Below are 23626 nucleotides of genomic sequence, written 5' to 3' on the forward strand. Positions count from 1 at the left end.
ACAAGTGTGCGTCTGCCTACCTGGGTAATAAAGTGCGCATCCACGGCTTACTTAACTCGTGGTGGCTGACCTAAGTTCCCGGTTGGCAGTTGGGGGGTGGCAGACAAGACGCACCGCTAATCTGCTGCGTCTACTCTCCTCCGGAGGGATGCGTCGCTTAGCGCACTTAAGCGCTGCATGTCGCTTACTGCAGCGGGACTGAGCCGCTGTCCGGGACCTGGAGGAGCCCCATAGCTTGAAGAAATATGGCCTGATTTTAGCCGAGGCTTCGCTGTCTCTTGTCGCCTTTCGGGCAAGCCAAGGTACAAGCTTCTGGTACTCGTGTCTGGGGCTCTTTGCTCCGTAAGTACCTCCGTCACCCGGACTCCGTAGCCCGTACCTTGAGGTGGACACAGGTACACAGGGACGGACAGGGCCTTGCGCCGATCAGCCAACCACAGGCCGCGCATCCAACCCCCGCAGCATCACCACGGCTGGTCTTTGTTTATTGTGATACAAGTATTTTTCTGCCTCTTCCACCCCACTGGTCTATTTACGACGGCCAAGACAACCCCGAGCAGCAGCCTCGCCCTCGGGCAAAGACGGTCCATTTCGCAGCACGCTTGTTTCTTCCTTTTCTCCTCGTTCGGTCTGCCGCGCAGGAAGTCTCCCGAGTGATGGCTGGCACGGTTTTGGCGGCACATCTGAGCCTTGTCTGCTGACTCCGCCCGCAAGTTCCAGGCCGCGAAGCAACGCACCGCATTGGTTGACAAGCGATCCAGCAAGTCGTGTGCCTGCCTGTGTCTGTGCCTGCAGACTGTGGCCTGTTCTTGAGCCTGGGGTTGGTTATTTCATGGTGTCGATCAATCATGGCCACGACCACAGCCGCTAGAGTCCGCACCCGCAAACACAACATCTTTCGCTCCGTCTTCCCACCCGATTCCTCGCAGCCGGCTTCTCTAGCTTCAGCCGTCGGTGTAGCCGGTGAGCCAATCCCGAGCTCGTACGGGCCGGCGGCAGCATCAACGTCGTCATCAGCATCATCATCGTCGCGTCCAAAAAGGCACGCCGCCAGCCACAGCAGCTCTGGCAGTGCTCACGGCTCTGCTGCCGTCACTGGTCGACGGACGCGTGGCAACCATTCCACGCAGCAGTCTTCCGCTACTTCTGCTGCTACTGATGCTCCGGGCGTGAGCGACCAGTTACGGTGGGACCATGCCTGGCATGTAGTCACCTCGCGCATTCAACTGCCTACCTCTGTGGCCGTCGAGGATTCCTTCGGTGCCCCTGCCCCTGAATCGCAGGATCTCGATGTCACTTTCTACGATTGTCTGTCCCTCGTCTTGGATCCTACTGCTACGCTGCCACAAGCTACTCATGTGGAAGACATCTTGTCATGGCATTCTCGACAAGCCCGTCAGCACTTCCTCCACCAAGTGCTCCCTTTGCTCGCTGCATGTACCTCGAGCCATCAGGGGAGTCACTCTCAGGTTCTCCGCAGCATCATAGGCACCCTGGAGGCCGCGCATAGGCAGTATCTATACGGCCTGACGCTCATCACCAGGGGTTTCCGCAATGACACGTCTGCTTCAGAGGCGGCCATGGCCAAGTTTAGGAGAGACATGCACGCGATTGTTGGCAACTCGTGGACTCCTGAGCTGATAACTGTCCTCCGTAGTGTTCTGCATCATAATTTGCGCATAATACTTGGCTCTGGAAATCGCGGCAGCGGCCTTGGCCCGGGATGGAGCCGTGGAGCCAATGTTCCCAAGGCACGTGGTGAACTTTTCACCCTCCTTGAATCCTTGCAAAACGTTGGGTTGGGCGGTGACAGGTTCCAAGTTCTCTTTGCTGAAATAATGGATGCCTGCATGCAAGACTTCATCAGGGATTCTTATAGCAAGGTTTGGAAGGTGTCTGATGGGAGACGTAATGCCCGGGCAATAACTGGCCCCCCTTTGCCTAAATCATCTGCGCGACTGGGTTGAGAATCACTATAGTCGGCTGGCGGTGGAAGTCCTCGGCCGTCTTGGTGGCCAAGTGGCCTGGAATGATGTAGAGCGGTGGAGAGACGTAGCCATTGGACGGCTCGCCACGCTGCGGATGCATGAGCTCTTTGACATTGTCCTACACTGGCCGGATAGTAAAGGGGGGCCTCGATGACCTGGCAGCCTCCGTGACAACGCCCCAGCGGCGCCTTCATCTTACGGATGCCTTTTCGGCCTCTCTCCAGGCAAGACTGCTACACCCTGGCCGCTCAACACTCGATATTTTGCAAACCTACATTTCCATGATCCGGACATTCCATGCCCTCGACCACTCCAAAGTTTTGCTTGATAGGGTTGTGCCCGCGCTGAAACTGTGCTTGTGGAATAGAGACGATGCCATTCGCATCGTCGTCACCGGGTTGCTGGCTAATCCAAATGGCGCAAATACTGATGAGAACAAGGGGAAGCTGGTGGAGCTTGCCACCATTCTCAATGAAACGTCGCAACAGCACCAAAGCCGCGCTGACGATGAAGATCTTGACTGGAATGACATGACCTGGGTCCCTGACCCCGTGGATGCCGGCGTCAACTACAAACGGCCCAAGAACGAGGACATAATAGGCACCTTGATAAGCGCTCTCGGCTTACAGGATGTCTTCATCAAAGAGTTCCAGGCCATTGTTGCGGAGCGGCTGCTCTCCAAACAGGCCAGCTTTCAACAGGAGATCAAGGTCCTCGGCCTGCTGAAGAAGCGGTTTGGAGAGGCAGCTCTGCAGAACTGCGATGTGATGATACGTGACATTGTGGATTCCAAGCGCGTGGATACAGTCCTTCGACGGAACTTGAAGGACGATGGTGAGCTAGAAGCAAGCTCGCTTGCATATCATTCAAAGATCTTGTCTCGTCTATTTTGGCCTAGTTTGCCAAAGGACCCATTTACCGTTCCCGCGCCGGTCGTGGAAGTCCAAAAGAAATACGAAAAGGGCTTTGAGCAACTCAAGTCTTCGCGGAAGCTCAACTGGCTGGACCACTTGGGGTCTGCAACGGTTAGGTTGGACTTTGATGATAGATTCATCGAGTTGGACTGCAAGACATACGAAGCGGCCGTCATTTACGAGTTTCACAATGACGACGAAAACGACGACGGCTCAGGCGCGGCTGGCCCGGTCCAGCGGACCTTTAATGAACTGTGGGAGAAGCTCATGATTGACGAAGATCTTTTAGAGAGTGCCCTCAGGTTCTGGGTGGCGCAGCGAGTTGTGCGCGATGTCGGAAACAAGACGTACGTTGTGCTGGAGACGCTTGTTGAAAGCAAGCAGGGAGACGACGACGACTTGATGGAGGATGAAGATGCCCTGGACGACGGGCTGGACAGCTACGAACAACCATCACCGAAGAAACCAAAGGGCATAAATACAAAGGAGAGAGAGCAGAGGATCGTCTACTGGCAATTCATTGTCGGTATGTTGACCAACTCGAGTCCGGCAATGCCCCTCGGACAGATTGCAATGATGATGAAGATGCTCATTGCCGACGGGTGTCCTTGGAGTAACGAGGAACTACAAGAATTTCTGGCCGAGAAGATTGCAGAAGGCGAGCTGGAGATTGTAGGAGGAAAATATCGATTACCAAAGAAAGCTTGACGCATCATCTATTGCGCTGCCTTTGAGAATGAGTCACCAGCAAGGTGCATCAAAATGCATATCTCGGCGATGACTGCAAAAAGAATTGCATCTATTTGACATAAATGGCTTTGCATTCAAAATGGGGGGGTTTTTTTTCTTCCCTTTTAGCTGAGCTGCCATCTGCAGTCGCTTCGAACAATCTAATCACAAAAACAATCAGATTCACTCGAAAACGGAAGCTACGAGCATCGCCCCAGACACGAAATACATATTTACTTTTTCTTCCTCATCGTTTTTTTGCCGAAGATGGGGGGATAACACAAACAAGCCGAGCCAACACAGAGTCTTAGCCCACTAGGTATACAGAGAGAGACTGGGGCTAGCTGCTGCAGTCATGCTGCAACATTTGCTGTGTGAGAGGTGGCGAAATGCGGTTGGGTTTCGCTACGTACCGGAGGCATAGAGAAAAAAGCCAAGCAATGCAACAAGGCCACGGCATCCAGAGGGACGACAGCCATTTCTCCGCAGCGACAAATCTGCTCGGCGCAAAGACTTTTGCCGACGGAATGAGTGCGACTGCAGTCTTGGTCGATTCATTGGCCTAGATGATGCAACGATATGATAGGAAGGGAAGACAGTCTTGGCTTAGCATACAACATACGTGCTAGCGAGAGAAACGACTCGCCAGATTCCCATAGATAATAAAGAATGACTCACGTCAAGCATGGCGCCGTTGTCAAATCGTTGAAATTAACAATCAACCTCGCGTGTTCCTGCCATCTGCCTACTAAGGTATGCTAGGCATTTTCAGTCAATGTTTGGCGTGTATTAGCCAGTCGCTAGTGTTGTGGCGACAATACATTGGATACGGGGTACGACTTGGGTTGGAGCTCAAGAATAGCATACGGCGCGAGCCTTTTCACTAGCGAAAACAAGGCAAAAGAGCACTTTTGGGCGGCCTGCAGTGAAGTCTACTCTGTATCATGCCTGGCCCTGGCAGAGAGTGAAACGGGTGAGAGGGGTGAGAGGGGTATTGGCTGTATCAAGCTCTGGCCCGAGTTTTCCATCAGATACGAGGGTGACTCAATTGCCTCGACGGTATTTGGCTCTTTTGAATACGCAATTTAGTTAGTGGTAAGCAATAGATGAGAACCGAGTACACTCGCCGGAATAGGTCCGAGTGAATATGTGTCTAGGAAAAGGGCCGTGTATGTATTCACCAAATCATAAGAAGAGCCACTTGGGGAGGGATAATGGGCGGCGACTGTGATTTGGGCAAATATTGGTGCAAGGGTGGGAAGAACTCATAAATGAAATATTAGCGCAGAAGCCGCCTGGTCAACGACAACAGCGGGGATCTTGTGATTCAGGGTTCCAGTTTCGGGGTTGGACAAAGACAGGGCTCGTATACAAACGCAGCCGAGAGAGAAACAGGAAGTCGATCAACCAAAGACTCGAGTCTTTTGTTTTTCTAGTCTCATCCCCTACCCCGAAACCTTCTCATCACGCCCGTGAAAATATTAGCCGTAGTAGAAAAGTATCTGCTCCGTAAACTTCCAACAGCTGAGACACGATGGTACGGCGTCAAGGGAGTAGAGCCTAGTGATGTAGGGGCGCCAGACAAGGTAGGTGACAGGTCAGACGGCCAGCTGCATTCAAGGAGAATGGCCAAAGTTGATGACCCAGCCATACATGGAGACAGCACAGTGGATGGCTGCCGTGATGGAGCGACACTGCTTTGCTTTGCTAGGTCCAACAAGTTGGGTTGGTCGCCATAATTCCATGCGGCTGATGTTCCCGCGTTCACTGTGACGAATGTTCGGTTTGCCGGTGCAAAAAGGCCGCAAGGAATGCTGCTCGGCTTTTATGTACCATGGGCCAAGCAGGAGAGGGGCTGTTTTCGGTGCTGCGTGAGCCAGGCATTCACATGGTCGCGTAATGGCTAGATGGTAGATTCCGATGCATTAGGCGAAAGAGCTACTCACTCCTTGGCCATTGCTAGCCAGCGAGGGGCTGGGTTTTTAAAGAGCTGATGCGCCTCCGCAAACATGGCGTGGCCCCTCACTCGTCCATCCCTACAACAAGATACCCCTCACGGCCGTGACGGAGACCCCGTCCCAGCGGCTGCATACCTAGACATAGCGCGTATGCTTGGGCGAAGGGGGCAAACAAAAGGTCCCCGAACCCCCAAGCGAAGAGGAAAAGAGGTGAGAAAGAAAAAGGGTATCAAGTAGACAGTAGCCACGACGATGTTTGAAGTATAGAAGCCCAATGAAAAGAACAAGATATATATATATATATATATATCCGCCGTGTCGTGGCCGAATCTGGAAGGTCTCCGGAGACTCGGACAGGACCACCGGGCTGGCCCGGTTGACTCCGGTGGGGCGTATACCTTTGTGTCCGCGTTTGTATAAGATGCGGTAAACATATCAGCAGTCCCAAGTGCTAGGCATAGACTCAAGGCTAGAACATATTTCCCCCAAAGAACTTGGCAAAAGTTTGAATAATTGCTTCGTCATGGCGACAACGTCTTTGCTGAGTTCGAACCCAGCAGCCCAGGTCCGCCGCCACATCAGAGCAAGAGGCGAGAGCAGTGCGACACACGCAAGATTTGGGCGCCCCAATCACGGAGCCCAAAGCTGACCGGGTCAAAGCCAAGGGCCAATTTTATCGTTTCGAGCTGATTGATCGACCGTCCCTGTCTGGCGGCCACCATTTCCCGCAGTCCCTTCGGGCAAAGATGCTACTCATGTGATGTTACCACTTGGGCTGACGACCCCGATGCATTCCCTGACTCCCCTTGTGCTTGCTTCGTGAGCACACATGGACTGCAGAGAAGTCGACTGGCCGATTCGTGCCGCTATTGCTTTGGGTGGCCTGAAGCCTGGGCCCACGACGTGCACGTCAGGCAATGAGATGCAGCTCATCAGGCGAGAGGCCCAATCTGCCCTTTTGTTCATCCATCGGGCTAGGCGTTGGTTTCAAAGCCTCCCTCAGGCCTTTTGCCTTTGGCTTCCCCCGTTTCTGTGCCCCGCGCCGCCATGTACGTACATGATGCAAATCGCCGCATTTTGTCGCCCAGGCGTCTTGCACACGCACGGGCTCGGCATGTATTGATTGCCCACTTGCAACCCAACTAGTCTCGCGCGGTGAATGAGGTGTCTTATGGCTGCTAGCACGGAGAACGTGCGACGACACAGTACATGGAGGCTAAGCAAGGCCGTGTGCCAATCGCAGCAATGTCCGCCGTGGAGATTGTTGGCGGTCCAAGGACGAGAATGAATTCCTGCCGGCATGCGACTGGTAGCGTGTACAGTATGGTGTATGCGGGTGCGTGCCTCAAGCTTTGCGGTCGCCCAGCAGAGGGCGGCTCATCCGACGCCGGTGCCGATGCGTCTGCTTGCTCGACAGACGGCCGATGGAGACTTTGAGACTTGGAGCGCCCTGAGGACGACGCAGACGGGCCCGACTTGGCTGGAGCTCCAGCTGGGGACGATGTGATTTGATTTGATGATCAGTGTAGCCGTGGCATGCTTTGACTGAATGGATGACCCGAGGTGGGCTACCTCTTAATATTCTCCTTGCTATCACGCGTGCTTGCCGAGTTCTCTTTCCTCCATCTCTCTTCCTTCCTTCTTCCTTCTGTTCTTGCCATTTGTCGCAGCTCCCGCAAGGCCTGTTGCACCTGCCTGCGCTCTCCGACTCTCAGCTTTGCTCCAGCTCCAGCTCCAGCTCCAGCTCCAGCTCCTGCCTTTTCTCTACTTTGCCCTTGCCGCTTGCCCTTGCCGCTTGTACTTTTGCTCCTTCTCCCGCTGCGGCCTTCTTATCCAGCCAGTCCTCCCACCTCGCCCTTCCTCCGCACGTCCACCTCGCCCAGCTTCCGTGCATCTTTTCCTCTTCTGAAGCCATCGTCGGCCTCTTCTTGTTCTTCGTCGTCGACTTTATCCGCCACGCTTCCTGCCACCGAATCAGCGCCCCGCTGCCAGGCCAGCCATAGCCCAAACAGAGGCCTTGACGGTGGCCCTTGGCGTATCTTGGCCGATCCGTGGGGAGCTGGAAGCCACTGCGCAGGCAGGAACCTACAAGGTTCTCGTCACGGTGCGCCTCCTAAAAACAACATTTGCCTACTAGGCAGGCCAGAACCCTGCGGAGCTGTTATCTCTAGCAACAAAAATCTTGCTGTAAATATCGCCGAGCTCTGCCCCGCGCACGTCAGCCCCGCGTAACGTTGGCCTTTTACGTTGTCCTTCGACGTTGACCTTCTGCGCTGAGGATCTACATTGGAGATCTACATTGGAAGCCTCATGTACTGATATATAAAATACATTGAAAGACAACGACTCGTTACAGACAGCTCGAGACGCCCAGGCTTTGGTGTCTGTTATAATCCAGGGGCGGGGAAGAGAGCTACTGTAGCTACCAGGTAGGTAGCTCCCAAGCAGTAGCGCAAGTGCAAGCCATAATTGGCACAAACGCAATCCCCAAGAAAAAAAGAGTTTCCGAGTTCGCCGGCGGTGGAAAGTAGAGGCAGCGCCCAACCGAGCAGGCCACATTCGACGCCTGAGTCTATTAACGGCTGTTGCGCCGCGCGATATATATAAACGTCTCCGTTTTCGTATCCCATGAAAACGGAGGCCTGTTCGATCTTCAACCTGCAGTTTTATTTTCTCAATCTCAGAAACATTGGCTTACATCGCCTCACGCGCCCAAGCTGTCTCTTGGATCCTTCTCCGTCACGGTTCTCACGCCTCGGCCACTGCATGTTTCTTATTAGGCAGCTGGTCAGATCTTGCCCAACCTGGCCTCTATTCCAACATCCGCTTGATCAAGGACTTCCCCAAGGGCTTTCCTCAAGGCTCTGCTGGAGGAACTACGCCCGAGCGTGGATGAGCCCGTCGCTACTGCCATTCTGAAGACATCAATTGATCTATTATTCATGAGCCTTAGACTGCTTGCCCGGAGCTCTGGCTACCATCGACCTTGGATCTGCTTCCCGGGGGGGATCGACGACTGCAACAAGGATCCTGCTCTTGTTTTCCCTACATCCGGCTTTGCTACTGGATCACGCCTCGTAATCTTTCTAAGACGACACTGTTATTGTTTTATTGCTATTCATTGCTACCTCTCACGGTGATTGGACTGCCTTCACTAACCGCTCCTATTTCTCATCTCTTGTTACTCAGGCCGAGAACAACTTCCTCACCGTCTTCCCAGCGAAAAGCCTTGGAGCGAGTGTGCCACCTCGGTGCATGGCAATTTTGAGAGCTGCGCATCGACACCAGGCTACGGATAGCCTGTAATGGACAACCCCAACAACAGAACGCCTCACCCAGGCAGGCCGTACCATCCAGAACCCCTTAATGGACCGCCGGTGCCCTCCTGGATGCCCCCCGAGCACAATCATCCATCGGGGCCACAACCACAAGCATATTTGGGACAAAATCATGCTCCCCGGCCTCGGGCTCACCACTCGCTAGGTCGACCTAGTACGAGCCTCGAACCTTACCAAACGAGTTTCAGTGGTGTACCTTTGTTGCCAAACCCCATATCTCAGAGCTACACTCTGCCACACCCTAATGGGGGTTTATATATGCCTCACCAGGGCCATTGGGCTTCTCACCCAATGCAATCTCCTATTCCGCCCAACTATGGCGGCATGGTGAATATGTCAGGCGGGCTCACGTATGAGCCAATGCCAGCACTACCAGCCGTAGGGTCGGGGTATCCGTCGCAACCTCCCGCAAGTAATATGGGGATGGGAATGCATGCCAATACGGGTTTGGACGGAACCATGCCAGCATTGCCCTACTATGTCGGTCCTCCACAGATGCATCAAGTAGGGCCAGTAGGGCTAGATCCTCAGCCGGCGGGTTCTGCCACATATAATCGCCGGCTTGCATCTCGCATGGCACGAGCACAAAGTTACTACTCGCCTTCATGTAAGTGATGCGGAATATGCTTACGCCTTTTCTGTAGCCATGACTGCCAAAGTCGTAGCCGTGGCACTTTGTTTCCTCAATACTTACATTCTACTTGATACAGCACCGCCCATATACCACGATTTTCGGCGCCGCCGCCACATCGAAGATCGACGTACTCCAGCAGAGCACGGCGGGCGTCACTGAATACGCGCCCAACGGCATCAGGTCCGAGCAGAGATACCGAAGAAGACGACGGTCACAACAACAATGAACACCGGCCGGGTGTGTTGGATCATCAAACGGCTCAAGAGCCTGCGGCCGCTGCGGAAAACAGTCCTACTCGTCCGTTGTCGAAGGTTTCGTCCATGGAAATGCTTTTACATTATTCATTAAGCATTAAAATTGAAGACCTGCCTGAGAAAGATAGAGGTACGCGTCGCGAAGACGACCATTTCACTCCCCAAATCCCAGGCCCACTCACGCGGTATATGCGTCATGAAATTGGCAATGAGACAAATGGCTAACATGAACATGTAGAATGCTCCATATGCTACAACAAATATGGCACAGAATTCCCCGAGGGTATAAGGGAGGCACCTCGACGACTGCCAAAATGCCGACACGTATTTGGAGACTACTGTCTCAAGATATGGCTGAAGCAGTCTATCAGCTGCCCCTATTGTCGCGACAAACTGCCACTACGATTTGACCACGAGTTCGAATCCCGAAGAGCCCAAGCCTACATGACTTATATGAGAGCCCGAGCCCGAGTTCCTGTTCCTCCAGAGCCCCCAGGTCCTCCATTGCCAGGTCCTCCAGGTCCTCCAGGGTTGCGTTAGCCCAGTCCCCAAATACTGCGAGCCGGATGTTGGACTAACGCTTTTTTCCATAGGACGTCGCAAGAGAGGCACTCGGGGCTCATGATTCCTGCTATGCATGACGAAGAAGAAGTTGGTGAAGGTCACGTTGTTGCTATACTCGAACAGCAGCTACACCGCAGCGCAGAAACAGATTTGTCCGCTTTTGACAGTGAGAATACGCCATCGGACTCATCGAGCGCGCCAGCTTCACCAGTTCGAGCCTCTCTGCGAGATGTATCGAGATTCACTCAGTGGTCATCATCTCGTGCAGCTCAACAATTGGTCAACCGAAGACAGAGGCGTTCCCGAAGTAATTTGCCACCTGTCCAGCCTCTGCAGTCTGATGGCTCGACTCAACCGAGCACAACGATGCCGGGTGCGGATGCTAGAGAGCACGAAAGCAGCCAGAGCCTGGGAGATGCTGGGCATGGATCAGCCGAGATATCAATGGCTCCAGCAACAACAGCGCAGAATAGAAATCGACCCTGGTGAGAAGATGCGGCTTAGAAACGAAATGAATGCGTTTGTCCTTTTATTTGTGGCTCGACGCTGATATATACGCGGCTTTATAGGGACTCATGTCCCTTTGTCCTCCTCGTTGTGCTTGCTTTTCATTGCGTCCGGAGTTTTGGGCACTTTATCTTTCTTGATACGAAATTGGAGGGTTTGGCTAATTTCCATGAGAATGGGTCGCGATAACTGGCTGTTTGTGTATATGCGTTTTATTTTTGGGGGCTTCCAAAACTGCAGCTCTTGTTAGACGAGGGCATGTCTTTTCTCCTTTCTTTTGAGTTTGCTTTCCTGGGTTATTATTACATAGCGAGGGCGCATTAAGCGGGTGATTTGAAGTGTAGCAAATCAATTTTTGATTATTTATTTGTTCAAGCTTGGTGTACATCAATCAGCCACTTGATGTCTCTCGCAGCCCAGTAATTAATGATTACGAGAGTTATAGTCAGGTAGAAAGAGCAGTATCAATAATATCGATTGCGGTTGGCACAGAGCAACATGCGCTAAACTGGAGCTTAAGTAATACTACTAGCATGGATTTCTTGTTGCCTATTCGGGCAGAGTCGATGTTGATGGCGCTATTAGCAGCACCTCGCCAAACCTGCTTCCTACTAGTCGTACGCAGTAGCACCAGCGGACGAGTCGGGAATTTTTATTCGAGCTGAGCTGGAGCTGATGCTTTGCCGGCAGGGCCAGTTGCCTCGTGGGTGTCCGCATTTATGCGATTTTCGCCAGAGAGAGGGACGGGGCCGGAGGGCAGCGCATTCTGGCTGAATGCCGGTCGGTATCACGATTGAGACCGACCGAAGCTGTTTCGGAATTGGAGGGCAACGCCACCTCGCATTTGCAGCGCATCATACTTTTGAGCAAAGGCTCCGAGCACCTCCCGTAGAGCTACACGTTGCTTTCTAGGAGTGGAAATTCCGTGTCCGTCGTATTACGTATGTGTGGCAGCATCGCGCCCATGGGCCTCATACGTCAGCTTCATCTTTTCTTTGGATAGAATACGATGCTAATACGGCCCTTTTTTTCTTTTTTTGCTGAACCCCGTCTTACTTTGTACACGCCGGCCTACTCGTTTTATTTTACCTTGTCCGGTTTGGCTTGCTCTGAATACAATGTAGTCTGGTGGTCTGGACAGAACAATTTACGGGTAGTTTGACTACGAAAAGTTGACAAGGAACAGGGAACAAGGAATCTTAGAACGTGGTGCCGGAATCCCGGTCAGTAAAGAGCTGGATAGACCAGCGAGTTCCGCTAAGCTGGTAGCTCGGTAGGTAGTAGCCAAGTAGCTAATTAAGCTGGAGTTTGCGGATTCCGATGCCCCGGGTTGGGCGAATTACGGGCACGGCATTCGTGGATTTATAAAGAAACAAAGGGGGTGTTTTGGAGCGAGAAGAGTTATGGGAGGGCGATACTAGAAAAGGCGAGCGAGGTGGAGAGGGTTTTTATCTAGCTCAACCGCTGCTGCAACTTTCAATCATTGAATTTCATTTTTCTTTCTTACCTTTTGATCATCGCCGTGCTACTAAAATTTGGGGTTTAAAAAGGGAGCACGGGACTCTTTTATCGAGAAATAGCCCGGCACGTAAGCCCGAGCAAGGTTCGCGGCGCGTTTCAACGCCCTTTTTTTTTGTTTACTTTTTTTGGAGGTTTTCAAGGTCATCTATTGAACAAAGGACCGGATTACTTGACTTGCACCTTTTTTTTTTTTTTTTTTTTTTTTTTTTTTTTTTTTTTTTTTTTTTTTTTTGCTTTTGCTTTTAAACCGTGAGACTCCTCGCGAAACCAAGAAACTCAAAAGCGGATTAAGCCTCTTGCTATTCCCCGAAACCTTGTTTAGCTTACTCTCCGTATTCCCATCCCCCTACCTGGGATTCTTGAAAAGGAAAAGGGGAGGGCCTGGTTTCTTTTTTCTTCTTTTTTCTAGCACTTTTTGTTTTGTTTTACAACCATCACAGCTGGCCCTCTTTTTGTGGCTACTAGTTCTCTCTTACCAGAGGGCACTTGGCAGGCGAACGGGGGGACATAGATACGCGGGACGGAGACTCGCTTCGCACACTGACTACAAGTTTGTCAGAGCAGACGGCAGGTTGAGGCCATGGCGCTCAAGCTGTTGACGGCTGTGGCCCTTGTTGGTGGCGCCGGATGGACTTACACAACGCAAGAAGCGTGGTCCCGAGGGCTGTTCATCAAGGCTGCCGCAGGAATATGGTTTGCGGAGCTGTTTCTATACGCCATCTACGAGCTGTTTGTGTATCCAAACTTTTTCTCGCCAATAAGAAACGTGCCCACGGCCCCGGGAGGGCATTGGTTGTTGGGACATGGAAAGCAAATCATGGCCTCCAAGCCCGGTGCGCCAATCAGAGAATGGTAGGTTCTGATCTTCTGATCTTGTATAAAGTGTACCCCTGTTGCTGAATGCTTGGCATGGATGGCTAACTGAGCTTGGCTTGTTTGGGGGCGTTGCAGGGTGACGACTGTTCCCAACGAGGGACTTATACGGTACTACTGGTTCTTCAATACGGAGCGTCTGATTGTCACCTCCCCCAAAGCCCTGGGCGAGGTGCTCGTCACAAACAACTACGCCTTCAGGAAGCCCGAGAATGTGAGGTCGTTGCTCGGCCGCCTCCTGGGCTATGGATTGCTTCTCGCAGAGGGAGACGAGCACAGGCACCAGCGGCGCAACCTGATGCCCGCCTTTGCGTTCCGCCACATCAAGGAGCTGTACCCTCTCTTTTGGGACAAGGCGCGAGAGTCTGTCCAGGCCATGATGAAGGAATGCGGCCAAGAGGGACAGACGGACATGGAGGTCAGCGAGTGGGCGTCGAGGGTGACGCTCGACATCATCGGCGTTGCTGGCCTGGGCAAGGACTTTAACGCGATCCAGGACGAGAACAGCGACCTTGTGCAGACGTATGGCTATCTGTTCAAGCCAAGGCCGCCGGCCAAGTTTCTGATCATGCTGGCCACTCTCGTGCCGTCTTGGCTGATCTACCGGCTTCCGTTGAAGCGCAACCGAGACGTCAACGACGCTGCCAGGAAGATTAGAGCCATGTGTCGGGACGTCATTCGGGAGAAGAAGGAGAAGATGATTGCAAACAAGGAGCGTACAGACGTGGACATTCTCTCTGTCGCGCTGGAGAGCGGCCAGTTCTCGGACGAAAACCTGGTCGACCAGCTCATGACGTTTCTGGCCGCCGGCCACGAGACGACGGCGACGGCGCTGACCTGGGCCATCTACTTCCTCTGCTGCCACCCCGAGATGCAGACGCGGCTGCGCGCCGAGGTCCGCGAGAGGCTGCCCTCGACCGACGACGCCGGCGCCAAGCTCGCGAGCCAGGACATTGACCGCATGCCGTACCTCCACGCCGTGTGCAGCGAGGTGCTGCGCTTCTTCAGCCCCGTGCCCGTCACCATCCGCGAGGCCTCGTACAACACCACGATCCAAGGCGTGCCCGTGCGCGAGGGCACCCGCATCGTGCTGGCCCCAACCGCCGTCAACGTGGACCCCAAGCTCTGGGGCGCCGACGCCCTCGAGTTCAACCCGGAGCGCTGGATCTCCAAGAACAAGGACTCGGAGGAGAGCAACAGGCGCGCGGCGAGCGGCGGCGCGGACAGCAACTACTCCTTCATGACGTTTCTGCACGGGCCGCGGAGCTGCATCGGCCTGACGTTTGCGACGGGCGAGTTTGCGTGTCTGCTGGCGGCGTGGATTGGGCGCTTCGAGTTTGAGCTGGTGAATAAGGAGGAGATGGACATGGAGAAGATGGACATCAAGGGCAATGTGACGGCGAGGCCGGTCAAGGGGCTGCATGTGAAGGCGAGGGCGGTGCCGGGATACTGAGTGGGTGATGCGAGAAGCTGGAGCAGGTGGGCTTGAGATTTATATACAAAAGGCTTCTTTATTGAGAGTTTGATTTATTTAATAGGCGGAGCTTTTGCTTTTATCTTTTTCCAAAAAAGCTTTTGTAATAGTAGTGCAGTGTGTATCAGGGAAGAGTTGACGCCTTCGTATCTCAGCATGGTTATGTTCAAGGTTGCGTAAGGTGGCATTTATGGCTGGTGATGTTATCAAGGCCAGCGTTGTTGTAAATGCCAACAGCCTCTGCTGCTGTGTCGCCGTCAGTTGCCGCTTCCACGTTCGAGCACAAGATGCGGCTGTTACGCTAGTCGTAAGCGTAGAGAATCCCCTTCCTGTACGCTCTGAAATTAATGCTCCCGCAACACCGTTTTGCGTAGCTGTGTATGTAGAGAGAGAGCCTTGCTTGGGGGCATGAAGGAAGGAGTTGCGGCTTGCTGCCCGTGAACTTTGACACGATGGCGGCACCCCTTGCTGAATGTTTGTTCTTTTGTGCTGATAATTATGGGCAATAGATTGGCGGTCCGGCAGAATAAGTTGCGTGCGTAGAGTGCGTTTTAGAGCCAGGAGCTCGAGGATCTTCGACACCACGTTCTATCCAAAGGCGCTAGATTACAAGACCTTGTAGTCCAGCGTCTACCAACGTAGGACACAACCACTATATCTTTATCCCACTTCCCTTGCACATCCCAGGACACTGGCCCTCTGCCATGAACACTTTAGAGAAATTCCACGGGTCTTCACATCGCCAGGGAGCTTATTTTCGTCCCTTTTAGGTCGTAGTCCCCGTACCACAAACCCTTCAAACAGCTGACCATAATTATCAGCGGTGTCTTCCAGGTCAATTGAGCACTTCCTTTGGATCAACCCAAAGGGTGACATTATAACTTTAAAGCTGCTCATCAGGGGTGTGCCCGTGGCCTAGAGAAGGCGGTCCTGTTTCTTCAACAACCCAAGCGTGTTGTTGAAGATTCCGTCCTCGCGGCGGGCCATTTGTGCTTCATCAACCATCGGATGGAACCCAGCCTCTTGCGGGTTTTGTATTGGACGAGATTCCCGTCGAGCTGAATCTGGTCGTCCTTTGTCAGGAAATGCGGTCGCTTCCCTTGCGAAAGCTTTGTAACCCTCTTCGAGTCATCCAGCCGCTTCCTCATGCCACAGCGCGGCATCTCAGCTGGGGTCATCCAGTCGTCATCGGACTCTACATCGTCGGACTCTTCGGAGCTCCATCATCACCCTTCTGACGCTTGGCGGCGTTTCCCTCGTCTCTTCGTTCAAGGATTACAAAATTTTGCTCCGTCTTAGTGACCTCTCGGGCATGAAGGGTTGAGTAGGTTGTAACAACAACTGTCCGAGCACTCTGTAGTGTGTTCAGTATTACTCCTCAGAAATCAGATCGTAAAAGATGTCGGCTAAGCCATACGCGTCAGATTCATGCCGGACTTGCAGCCGTCGATAGGCCTCGACGCAGGCCCAACGCAACTGATGGCAGGCAAGCCACATGTCGGCGTCCTCGCTGAAGCCGGAATTTTTATCTTAGACGCCGACTAGAGATATTCCAGTGTCGGGTGAAGACCCAATGGTGAGAAAACGGGCGCATCTTCCATCGGTCCGAACATCGAACCCCTAGATCGCGAGTCGGACTTTGGTGGGTAGTCGAGGGAAAGGCGTAAACTCCGTTGTAATCCAAAACCACCCTGAATACTTTATTAGCGATGAAAGAGCTGAGAGCCGTCGTTTTATCATGTGGACGACTTACTCAAAAGGAGTGAGGAAGAAGTCTAAAAGAGCAAAAGCGAAATGAATGAGGGCATCTGATAACCTCGATTTGACGTGACGTATTATTCACAGCAATAAACTGATTGTGTTATTGGCAAGAGCTTGAGTGAAATAAACCACTGATTTAAGACGGCAGAATGCATAGCGTTATAAACTTCTACTGCTTCTGCTGCTTTTATTAATACCACCGCTTTAATCCTGCTGCTGCTGCTGCTGCTGCTGGTTTTAAATGTATATATTTAGCAGCTGTGTAAATGTTTGTTAACATGTGTATCAGCTGCCTTGTTGCACTACAGCTGGGGTGTTGGATACATGTAACTTCTCCCGTTCTTCAGCACGGCGGCGAGTCTTGGCCTAGATGGATGCAGCGTCCGATCAAGGTTCTCTTGGTAAAGGAGTAAATCATTGCATCCCTTAGGGCTAGGTAGGAGGGCGATGCATACATGTTCATTGCTATAGTCTTATTAACTACATGTATGCTGTTATGCCTATGTCCAAATTCACATACTACACCCAAATTCACATACACCCGCCTAGGTCCACATTTCGCTAGACCTCGCCAAATAGTAACACCCGAGTCAGTGTGGGAGCACTGCAGGGAGCACTTCTTTTCTGTCTTTGCTCTTCCTTGCTTTGTATGTAGGTGAGGGGCTTTGTATAGCTCGTCTATGGGAGACATTGTCTCACTATGGGCATAATGGATGTGAGGGGAAGAAGAGAGAGCTGGCTAAAACGAGGCATATGACAAGAAATACCCCCGTGTAAGTCACTCTACAAAGCGGAGAGCGCTACGTCAAATGGTTAAATATGATGGCGCACGTTTACCGGCAATGCATACGTCTGTTGCGAGTTATAGAAAGCTTACCCATCCGTCTCTATTGACTGGCAGATCATATTGAATCTGGGCCAACAATGCAGGGTAGGTTCCGAGGTTCTGGTGATGCCTCATCCGGGTAGCTGTTTTAGCGCTGCATCGCTTTTTTTGTCCGCCGTCAAGGAGGTCCCGATATGGCGAGACACAGCACCGCAGTGCCAACTGGCAGAAAAGCGGGGCTGCAGAATCAACCCAAAAACACACGTAGTGGCGGTCAGGTCTCGGATTTGCGAAGCATTATTGGCGGCTTTGCTCTTCTTTGGTCAGACACGGTGAGACATTTGCACCTGTAACGCCCGAGGCTGTGGGCTATGGGCTACGGGGGGCCAGCACAGAGCTTACCTGATACGAGCAGCACTCCACCACGCAAATCAAGGGACTTTGCCGAATTGATACAGAGCCTCAGCAGCATTAACACGCTTAATATGAGCGACCCCACTGCGCTATGCACGTACCACAGCAGGAAGCACAAGCATGTGCAAGCTTGTCCCGTTTTCTGCAGCAGAAGAGAGAAGAAGCTGTCGATTACTATTTGCCTTCATCTTCTTTTTTTCTCTTGGGGACTGCAGAGAACGCAAGTGCGAGAACGGCAAGACTGCAACGCCTAGAGCTTAAGGCGCCTAAACACCAAACGCCCAAGCTTAGGCGGCTACCCCAGCTCGCCCGCTCGCTCGCGTCCTGCCGAGCTACAGCCTCTTTTCCAGATCTCGATACCATCGCCAAACCTGCCCCCTTTTTTCTGTCTGGCCGAGCTCTTGTGATCGCTCCCTGGTCCGACTTTGCCAGCTGAACCACCGCTAAGGTCCAACGCCGCGACGCTTGATTGGCCCGACCGCCAGCCACAGCAACCCGGCCGGCCACTGCTCCAGGCCCTCCCTAGCGCTTTGGTTGCATCTTGTCGCTGTTCTGCCTCTTCTTGAAGCTGTCGCCCCAGCCACCGGTTGTCCACGGAGCGGGTCGGGTCGACTGGGGTGAGGTTTGGCGTCAAGCCTAGTTCCATCAGCTCGTCTTCCCTTTGGAACCAAAACAAAAAAACAAGCCGGGCGGTGGTTTGATTGACCTTTTGCTTTCCTTCACAGCTAGGGAACGGTAAAGAACAACAGCATCCCCGTTACTGGCAGAGCGACCAGACGCCCAATCAGCTGGTCTCACGATGCCTCATCCCCGCCGCCGGAGCCTGGAAAGCTCCAGGAGGCGGAGGCGCGAGAAGCGACAATCGCGCGAGGATCCTGCCGCCAGCATGTACTCCCCTACGAACATCACGGCCCAGCAGATGCCGGGCAGCTACAGCGCCGACAGCCCACAGCAGCAGCAGCAGCCGTATCAACCACCACCGCAACAACAGCACCAGCCGCCATATCAGCCATCACCACCGTCGCAGCAACAGCCATATTCGCCGCAGCAATACCCGCCGCAGCAATACGAGCAACACCAGCAGTACCAGCAGAAATACCAGGAGTCGTTTCCGCAGCCGACGTCGCTGCCAATGCCGCAGCAGGCAATAACACCGCACGATGCTCTCCAGCCCCGATCCAGGGCCTCGTCCGGCTCTTTATCCTCGTCCAACTCTTCCTCATCCTCATACCTGGAGATCTCGCGACAGTATCCGAGCGGCCGGTATGGAGGCTTCTTCAGCGCTTTTATGAAGGCGCCGTCAGAGCGTCGGCGTCGGCGGCGCAGGGGAAGCGGCACTAAGAAGCGCCGCGGCGTTTTCTTTGGTGGCGGAAGCAACTCGTCTCATTCATCCATCAACTCAGACTTGGCCTATGGAACGGGCTTTGTGAAGAAGGACAAGGATAAGTCTACGCGCTACAGCAGCTCTGTTGCCGGCTCTACTGTATCCGGCGCGCAGCCGCAGCAACATCCGGGCGCAATATCCGGCAGGCGTTCCCCTAAGCGCCTCAATGAGAAGAAGCGTGATAAGACGGACGAGGAGATTCTCGCCATTGGCCGCCAACTCTCGGATCTGGCACGGCAGTCCAACGAGGAGGACTTGCGTGCTGCTGGCAAAATCCGGCCTTCTGGACTGGCATCTGCCGCCGCTGCCATCACTGCACTACGAAAGAGCAGAAGAGACGGTAAAAAGCGAGGACTTGGCAACTCTAAGAAGCATCGTGACTCGTCTTCTGATGAAACAGACTGGGAATCGGCATCTGACGACGATGGCGATTCCTCCGAGAGCTCATCCAGTGACGAGAGCGCTTTGCATCTGGCCTACGGCGGCAACGAGTCGTCGCGTTCCAATGTTGCCTTGGCTGGAGCCGCGGCAGTGGTTGCCGGGGCGGTTGCTGCTTCTGCCGCCGAGTCATATCCGACAGCTCACCGTCCGACAGCCCACCGCAGGAAGAGTTCCGTTGTGGATCCAAGGCTCTTTGGACCGGTCAACTCATTACGTGGATTAGTGCACACTCCCTGTGGGTTTGGAGACGAACAGCATCCAGCGCCATCCTCTACGGGCTCAGGGCGACATGGTCTCCATCGTTATGATAATGACCGTCCACCTACCGGCGAATCGCAGGCCGATTCCGCTCATCGCCCGGGATTTGTGCCCCTCGAGCAGCCAATTCCCATGGTGCCTGTCTCAAACAAGGTCTTTGAAGCCGGCAGCCGAGATTCTCGAAACAGCTATCGCCGCCAGCGCTCTAATGAAGAGAGCCTTGATCCCACACTCGGCGGCGGCGTCGCAGCAGCCGCAGCCGCCGCAGCAGCTCGCATGGCAGATCGAAGGGGTCCCTGGACGGAAGACCGCATTTATCGCGATGATGTGAAACGTACCCGCCCAGACGCCGATGAAGACTATTTCCAGCGAGACCAGGCGCCGTTTGAAGAGCTAGAGCGTCGGAGAGAGAATCCAGAGGTGTATTACAACCGTCGAAACGATAATGTAGATTCTCCTCGATCCGAGGCCACTCGCCAAGTGCCTGATTACTTTAATAAAGATGCGCCTGGCGTGTCCAAGGAAAGTAGATCCTGGATGGAGCTTCATCCACAAGAGCGTAAGGAGACTCTAAAGTATCAAACGACACACGACGTCCACATGGAGAGGCGTGAAGCGGAAATACGAGACGCACAGAGACAACAAGAGCGGGAGCAGCAGCAGTCTACTCGTACGACAAAGGCAGGTGATGGAAACATTGAGAGGCCAACCCAGCCTGCTTCAAACTCCGATATTGACCCTTTCAAATACCAGGTTGCCGATGATGCTTTCAACACCCCCCAGTTCAACACTCCCCGCCGGCCTCTAACACCCCAGGTTGTGACCGTTGAGCGTGTACCCAATTTCACCGAATCTTCTCAACCTCCGTCTTCAGGGCGACAGCAAACGCGTCCAGATATCAGACTTAGCCGAAAGGATACATATGATATCCAAATGGCAGAAGAAGAGAGAAGGCGAGGAAACGATTCGGGATCTCGGCATAGAGACCCTCGAGATGACCACGGATACGAAGAAGAGGAAAGAGAAGCTCGGTCCATCCTAGACGAAGCCAAACGTTCGACGATTCCAGTCGCTGCCGTCGCAGTCGCATCCGCCATTGCTGTTGAAGAAGAGCGGTCGCGAGAGCGCAGACGCCGCGATTACTCTGATGATGGCTCTCGTGACCGAAGCCGACCCCATAAGGATGTCGTCCAGGAGGAAGCTGACAAATACTATCGCGAATCTGTAATTGCTCGAAAGATTGCTTCTGATGAGATCCGGTCTCAAAGCAAATCTCCAGATGGGTCCGTGGTGGACAAATGGGATACACCGCCTGTTGAAGAGCACATCACCATTGTCACGCCACCCAATATGGAAGGCAAAGAGCATGAGGATGATGACCCTTACGGCGCCCCTAATGCCGATGTCAAAATCGACAACGAAATTTTCCCCTACGAGACCGACAAATTTAGAGCTACCAGGGGCGTCGATGCTCCGAGATTCAGGTCCAAGGATCCCTCATGCGAGCGTGAACGGCCCCTGTTGAACATTGTTCGTCCTACTCCGGTTCCTAGCCCCGATTCTACGGCAGCGGCTCGTCGAGGACCAGAGCAGCCGACGGAAGTTCCTGCATCTCGAGATATACATGAAGAAGAATCACTGGCTGACTCGTCAGAAGATGAAGAGGCCGAGCCAAAAGGCGAGGCGACTCAATCGTCACCGACTGGCAAGTCTGTCTCTTGGGGTCAAAACGAAATCAATCGCTTCGTGGTCGAATCTCCTGAGGCTCGCAGCCGTGCCGAATCCCCAAACGAGCTGGCTGAGGCGGAGGAAAAACCCAGGCCCCGTCTCAGCAAGTCTAGCAGATGGGGCAAGATCGCCGCCGTGATCGCCGCCGGCACTGCCGAACCGATCTCCGAGCTTGATCGAAACACTGAGCCGAGCAGTCGCGATCTTCCTACCGATGGCGATGCATCGTCTGCTCCGGGCTCTAAAATACCTGATCCTGAGCCGGAGCAGATGCCTGGGAGTTTCGATGACGAGGAGTTTGCTGCTACTGTAGCGGCTGGCCTAGAGAAGACTGGGTTTAATCCTAATATCGTAATTGACGACCCGGCCTTTCGCCGCCGAAACCCTCGCCCTGAAACAAATGAGACACCCGCACCTCCCAATGATACCCAAAGAGATGAGCAGAGAGCAAGAGAGGAGATAGAGGTCGAGGGGGATCTCTCATTGACTGATACGGAAGATGAGCATGATGAGAAGACCCAGAAGCAGAAGAAGGTGAATGCGCTGGAAAAATATCTTGAAATGAGGCAGTCTGGCGAAATCAAGCCCCCTTCTCAGCTGCAGGAATCGGCCCAGCTACCAACCGTGGAAGAGCGACCAGTCACACCTCCTCAAAAGAGCAACAGCGAGCAGCGAAAGGCACTTGAGGCGTTTCTCCAAAAGAGACAATCAGGAGAGATTAAGCCACCGCGGGAAGTCCTAGAAGCCAGGGAGTCGCGCGATTTGGAGCCAACCTCCGAGACAAAGACTGGACCAGTACATGGACCCGAACTCGAACCCGAACGACCACCGATCAGGAAACTTGAACCTGAGGCTTTGCGCGAACTAGAAGAGAATGCCTCCGACTTTGAACCCCCCACCCAGTCAAAGAAGAAAAAAAAGAAGAAGAGACGAGATCCTGATGACGAAAATTCCAAGTTGTCCATTCCTGGAGACGAGGCTACAGAGATCTCCAGGATTTCAGTACCTGGTGACGAAGCTACCGTCTTTAGCGTTGAGGATTGGGAAGATTGGGATAGTTCTCCTGGGGCGTCCACACGAAGGTCGTTATTGGCTGGATCAGAGATGTCGACTTCCAGCAGAAGGAGCACTCGACTAAGGCGCCCGCGTAGCTCTACTTTTGACCTCCCCGAAACCAACGGCAGTGAGCATCCAGGGGATGATCGTGTAGATGACCGTGGCGTGAGCTCCGTTGTCTCGGAGCCTCACGACGAAGAAAGGAAGCCGAGAAGCCGGGAGAGCAAATCTCTACGACATAATGATAATAGCGAGAAACATGTTTCATCGCGTAAATCCCGCAAAGTCTCTGGGAACAAGAAACCCGGCCTTTTCTCAGGCATCTTCAACAAACCTGGCGACAAAAACGGCCGAACCAAGGTCGTTGATGAGAAGCGAGACTCTTTTTTTGAGCAAGCCGACACTCTAGGCGCGGGTGTCGGCTCAGCGAGCCTTGCTGCAGCTGCAGCAATGGCCTTGAACCGCTCAAATGCCGCCGATGTCTCCTCGGAACCGGAGAACATCTCGCGAGAACTCTCTGGCTCGAACCAAGAGTTTAACGACCATTACCCCGTGATTGCTCCCAGGGCAATCGCAATTGACCCTCAGTACAGAGATTTGCTTCCTCTGCCCCCAAGCGAACCGGGAAGCCCCGTGGAGAGTGACTTTGGTGGGCTACCCGGCCTGCCTGACAGTCGCCCTGCATCGCCGATAGAAGACCGAGACCGAAGATTCGACACGATTCATCGCCGGCAGCGAAGCAACCAAGATCTAGCAGCAAGTGCCCGCAACCGATCGTACAGCAACACCGCGGTGCCCCTCGCAGCACTTCTCAGGGGCATCGGATCCGGGCCCCCCAGCCCTGTTGCCAACAAGCCTCCCCGTACCCCTCCCCGTCCAACTTCTTGGGACAGCACCAAGGAGTTTATGCCTCTGATGCTTCTTGAGCATTCGCGACGAGGATCCCTTGACAGAAGCGTGAAAAGCGAGGAGCTGCCGCCACTGCCCCCCTAGCGAAGTGACAA

General features: G+C 53.5%; 7 protein-coding genes across 7 annotated transcripts; 6 read left to right on the forward strand and 1 right to left on the reverse strand.

Moving 5' to 3' along the window:
* Window positions 1–848: 848 nt before the first annotated feature.
* On the forward strand, window positions 849–1967 carry TrAtP1_007904 (uncharacterized protein; the record flags this gene model as incomplete). The annotated part of the gene is made up of 1 exon (XM_066113712.1): window positions 849–1967. One exon carries the CDS (start codon window positions 849–851, stop codon window positions 1965–1967), a length of 1119 nt encoding a protein of 372 aa, XP_065969799.1.
* Window positions 1968–2086: 119 nt separating this feature from the next.
* On the forward strand, window positions 2087–3610 carry TrAtP1_007905 (uncharacterized protein; the record flags this gene model as incomplete). The annotated part of the gene is made up of 1 exon (XM_014092708.2): window positions 2087–3610. The coding sequence occupies one exon, from the start codon at window positions 2087–2089 to the stop codon at window positions 3608–3610; it is 1524 nt and encodes a 507-aa protein (XP_013948183.2).
* Window positions 3611–6834: 3224 nt separating this feature from the next.
* On the forward strand, window positions 6835–7026 carry TrAtP1_007906 (uncharacterized protein; the record flags this gene model as incomplete). Its single annotated transcript, XM_066113713.1, has 1 exon — window positions 6835–7026. The coding sequence occupies one exon, from the start codon at window positions 6835–6837 to the stop codon at window positions 7024–7026; it is 192 nt and encodes a 63-aa protein (XP_065969800.1).
* A 274-nt stretch (window positions 7027–7300) lies between these two features.
* Window positions 7301–7504, reverse strand: TrAtP1_007907 (uncharacterized protein; the record flags this gene model as incomplete). Its single annotated transcript, XM_066113714.1, has 1 exon — window positions 7301–7504. One exon carries the CDS (start codon window positions 7502–7504, stop codon window positions 7301–7303), a length of 204 nt encoding a protein of 67 aa, XP_065969801.1.
* Window positions 7505–9218: 1714 nt separating this feature from the next.
* Window positions 9219–10868, forward strand: TrAtP1_007908 (uncharacterized protein; the record flags this gene model as incomplete). Its single annotated transcript, XM_066113715.1, has 6 exons — window positions 9219–9431; window positions 9511–9534; window positions 9638–9741; window positions 9911–9945; window positions 10054–10345; window positions 10409–10868. 6 exons carry the CDS (start codon window positions 9219–9221, stop codon window positions 10866–10868), a joined length of 1128 nt encoding a protein of 375 aa, XP_065969802.1.
* A 1794-nt stretch (window positions 10869–12662) lies between these two features.
* On the forward strand, window positions 12663–14804 carry TrAtP1_007909 (uncharacterized protein). Its single transcript, XM_014092710.2, has 2 exons — window positions 12663–13259; window positions 13359–14804. The coding sequence occupies exons 1-2, from the start codon at window positions 12988–12990 to the stop codon at window positions 14731–14733; spliced, it is 1647 nt and encodes a 548-aa protein (XP_013948185.1). The 5' UTR covers window positions 12663–12987; the 3' UTR covers window positions 14734–14804.
* A 3750-nt stretch (window positions 14805–18554) lies between these two features.
* On the forward strand, window positions 18555–23615 carry TrAtP1_007910 (uncharacterized protein; the record flags this gene model as incomplete). Its single annotated transcript, XM_014092711.2, has 2 exons — window positions 18555–20519; window positions 20592–23615. The coding sequence occupies 2 exons, from the start codon at window positions 18555–18557 to the stop codon at window positions 23613–23615; spliced, it is 4989 nt and encodes a 1662-aa protein (XP_013948186.2).
* Window positions 23616–23626: the final 11 nt, after the last annotated feature.

Source organism: Trichoderma atroviride, chromosome 4, assembly GCF_020647795.1.
Source record: "Trichoderma atroviride chromosome 4, complete sequence".
Lineage (NCBI taxonomy): Eukaryota > Fungi > Ascomycota > Sordariomycetes > Hypocreales > Hypocreaceae > Trichoderma > Trichoderma atroviride.

Excerpts from the sequence above, each read along its gene's own strand:
- TrAtP1_007909 (XM_014092710.2), top strand. The coding sequence starts at position 12,988 with ATGGCGCTCAAGCTGTTGACGGCTGTGGCCCTTGTTGGTGGCGCCGGA. Across the intron at positions 13,260-13,358 it reads GGTGCGCCAATCAGAGAATG|GGTGACGACTGTTCCCAACG; the intron begins GTAGGTTCTGAT and ends GGGGCGTTGCAG.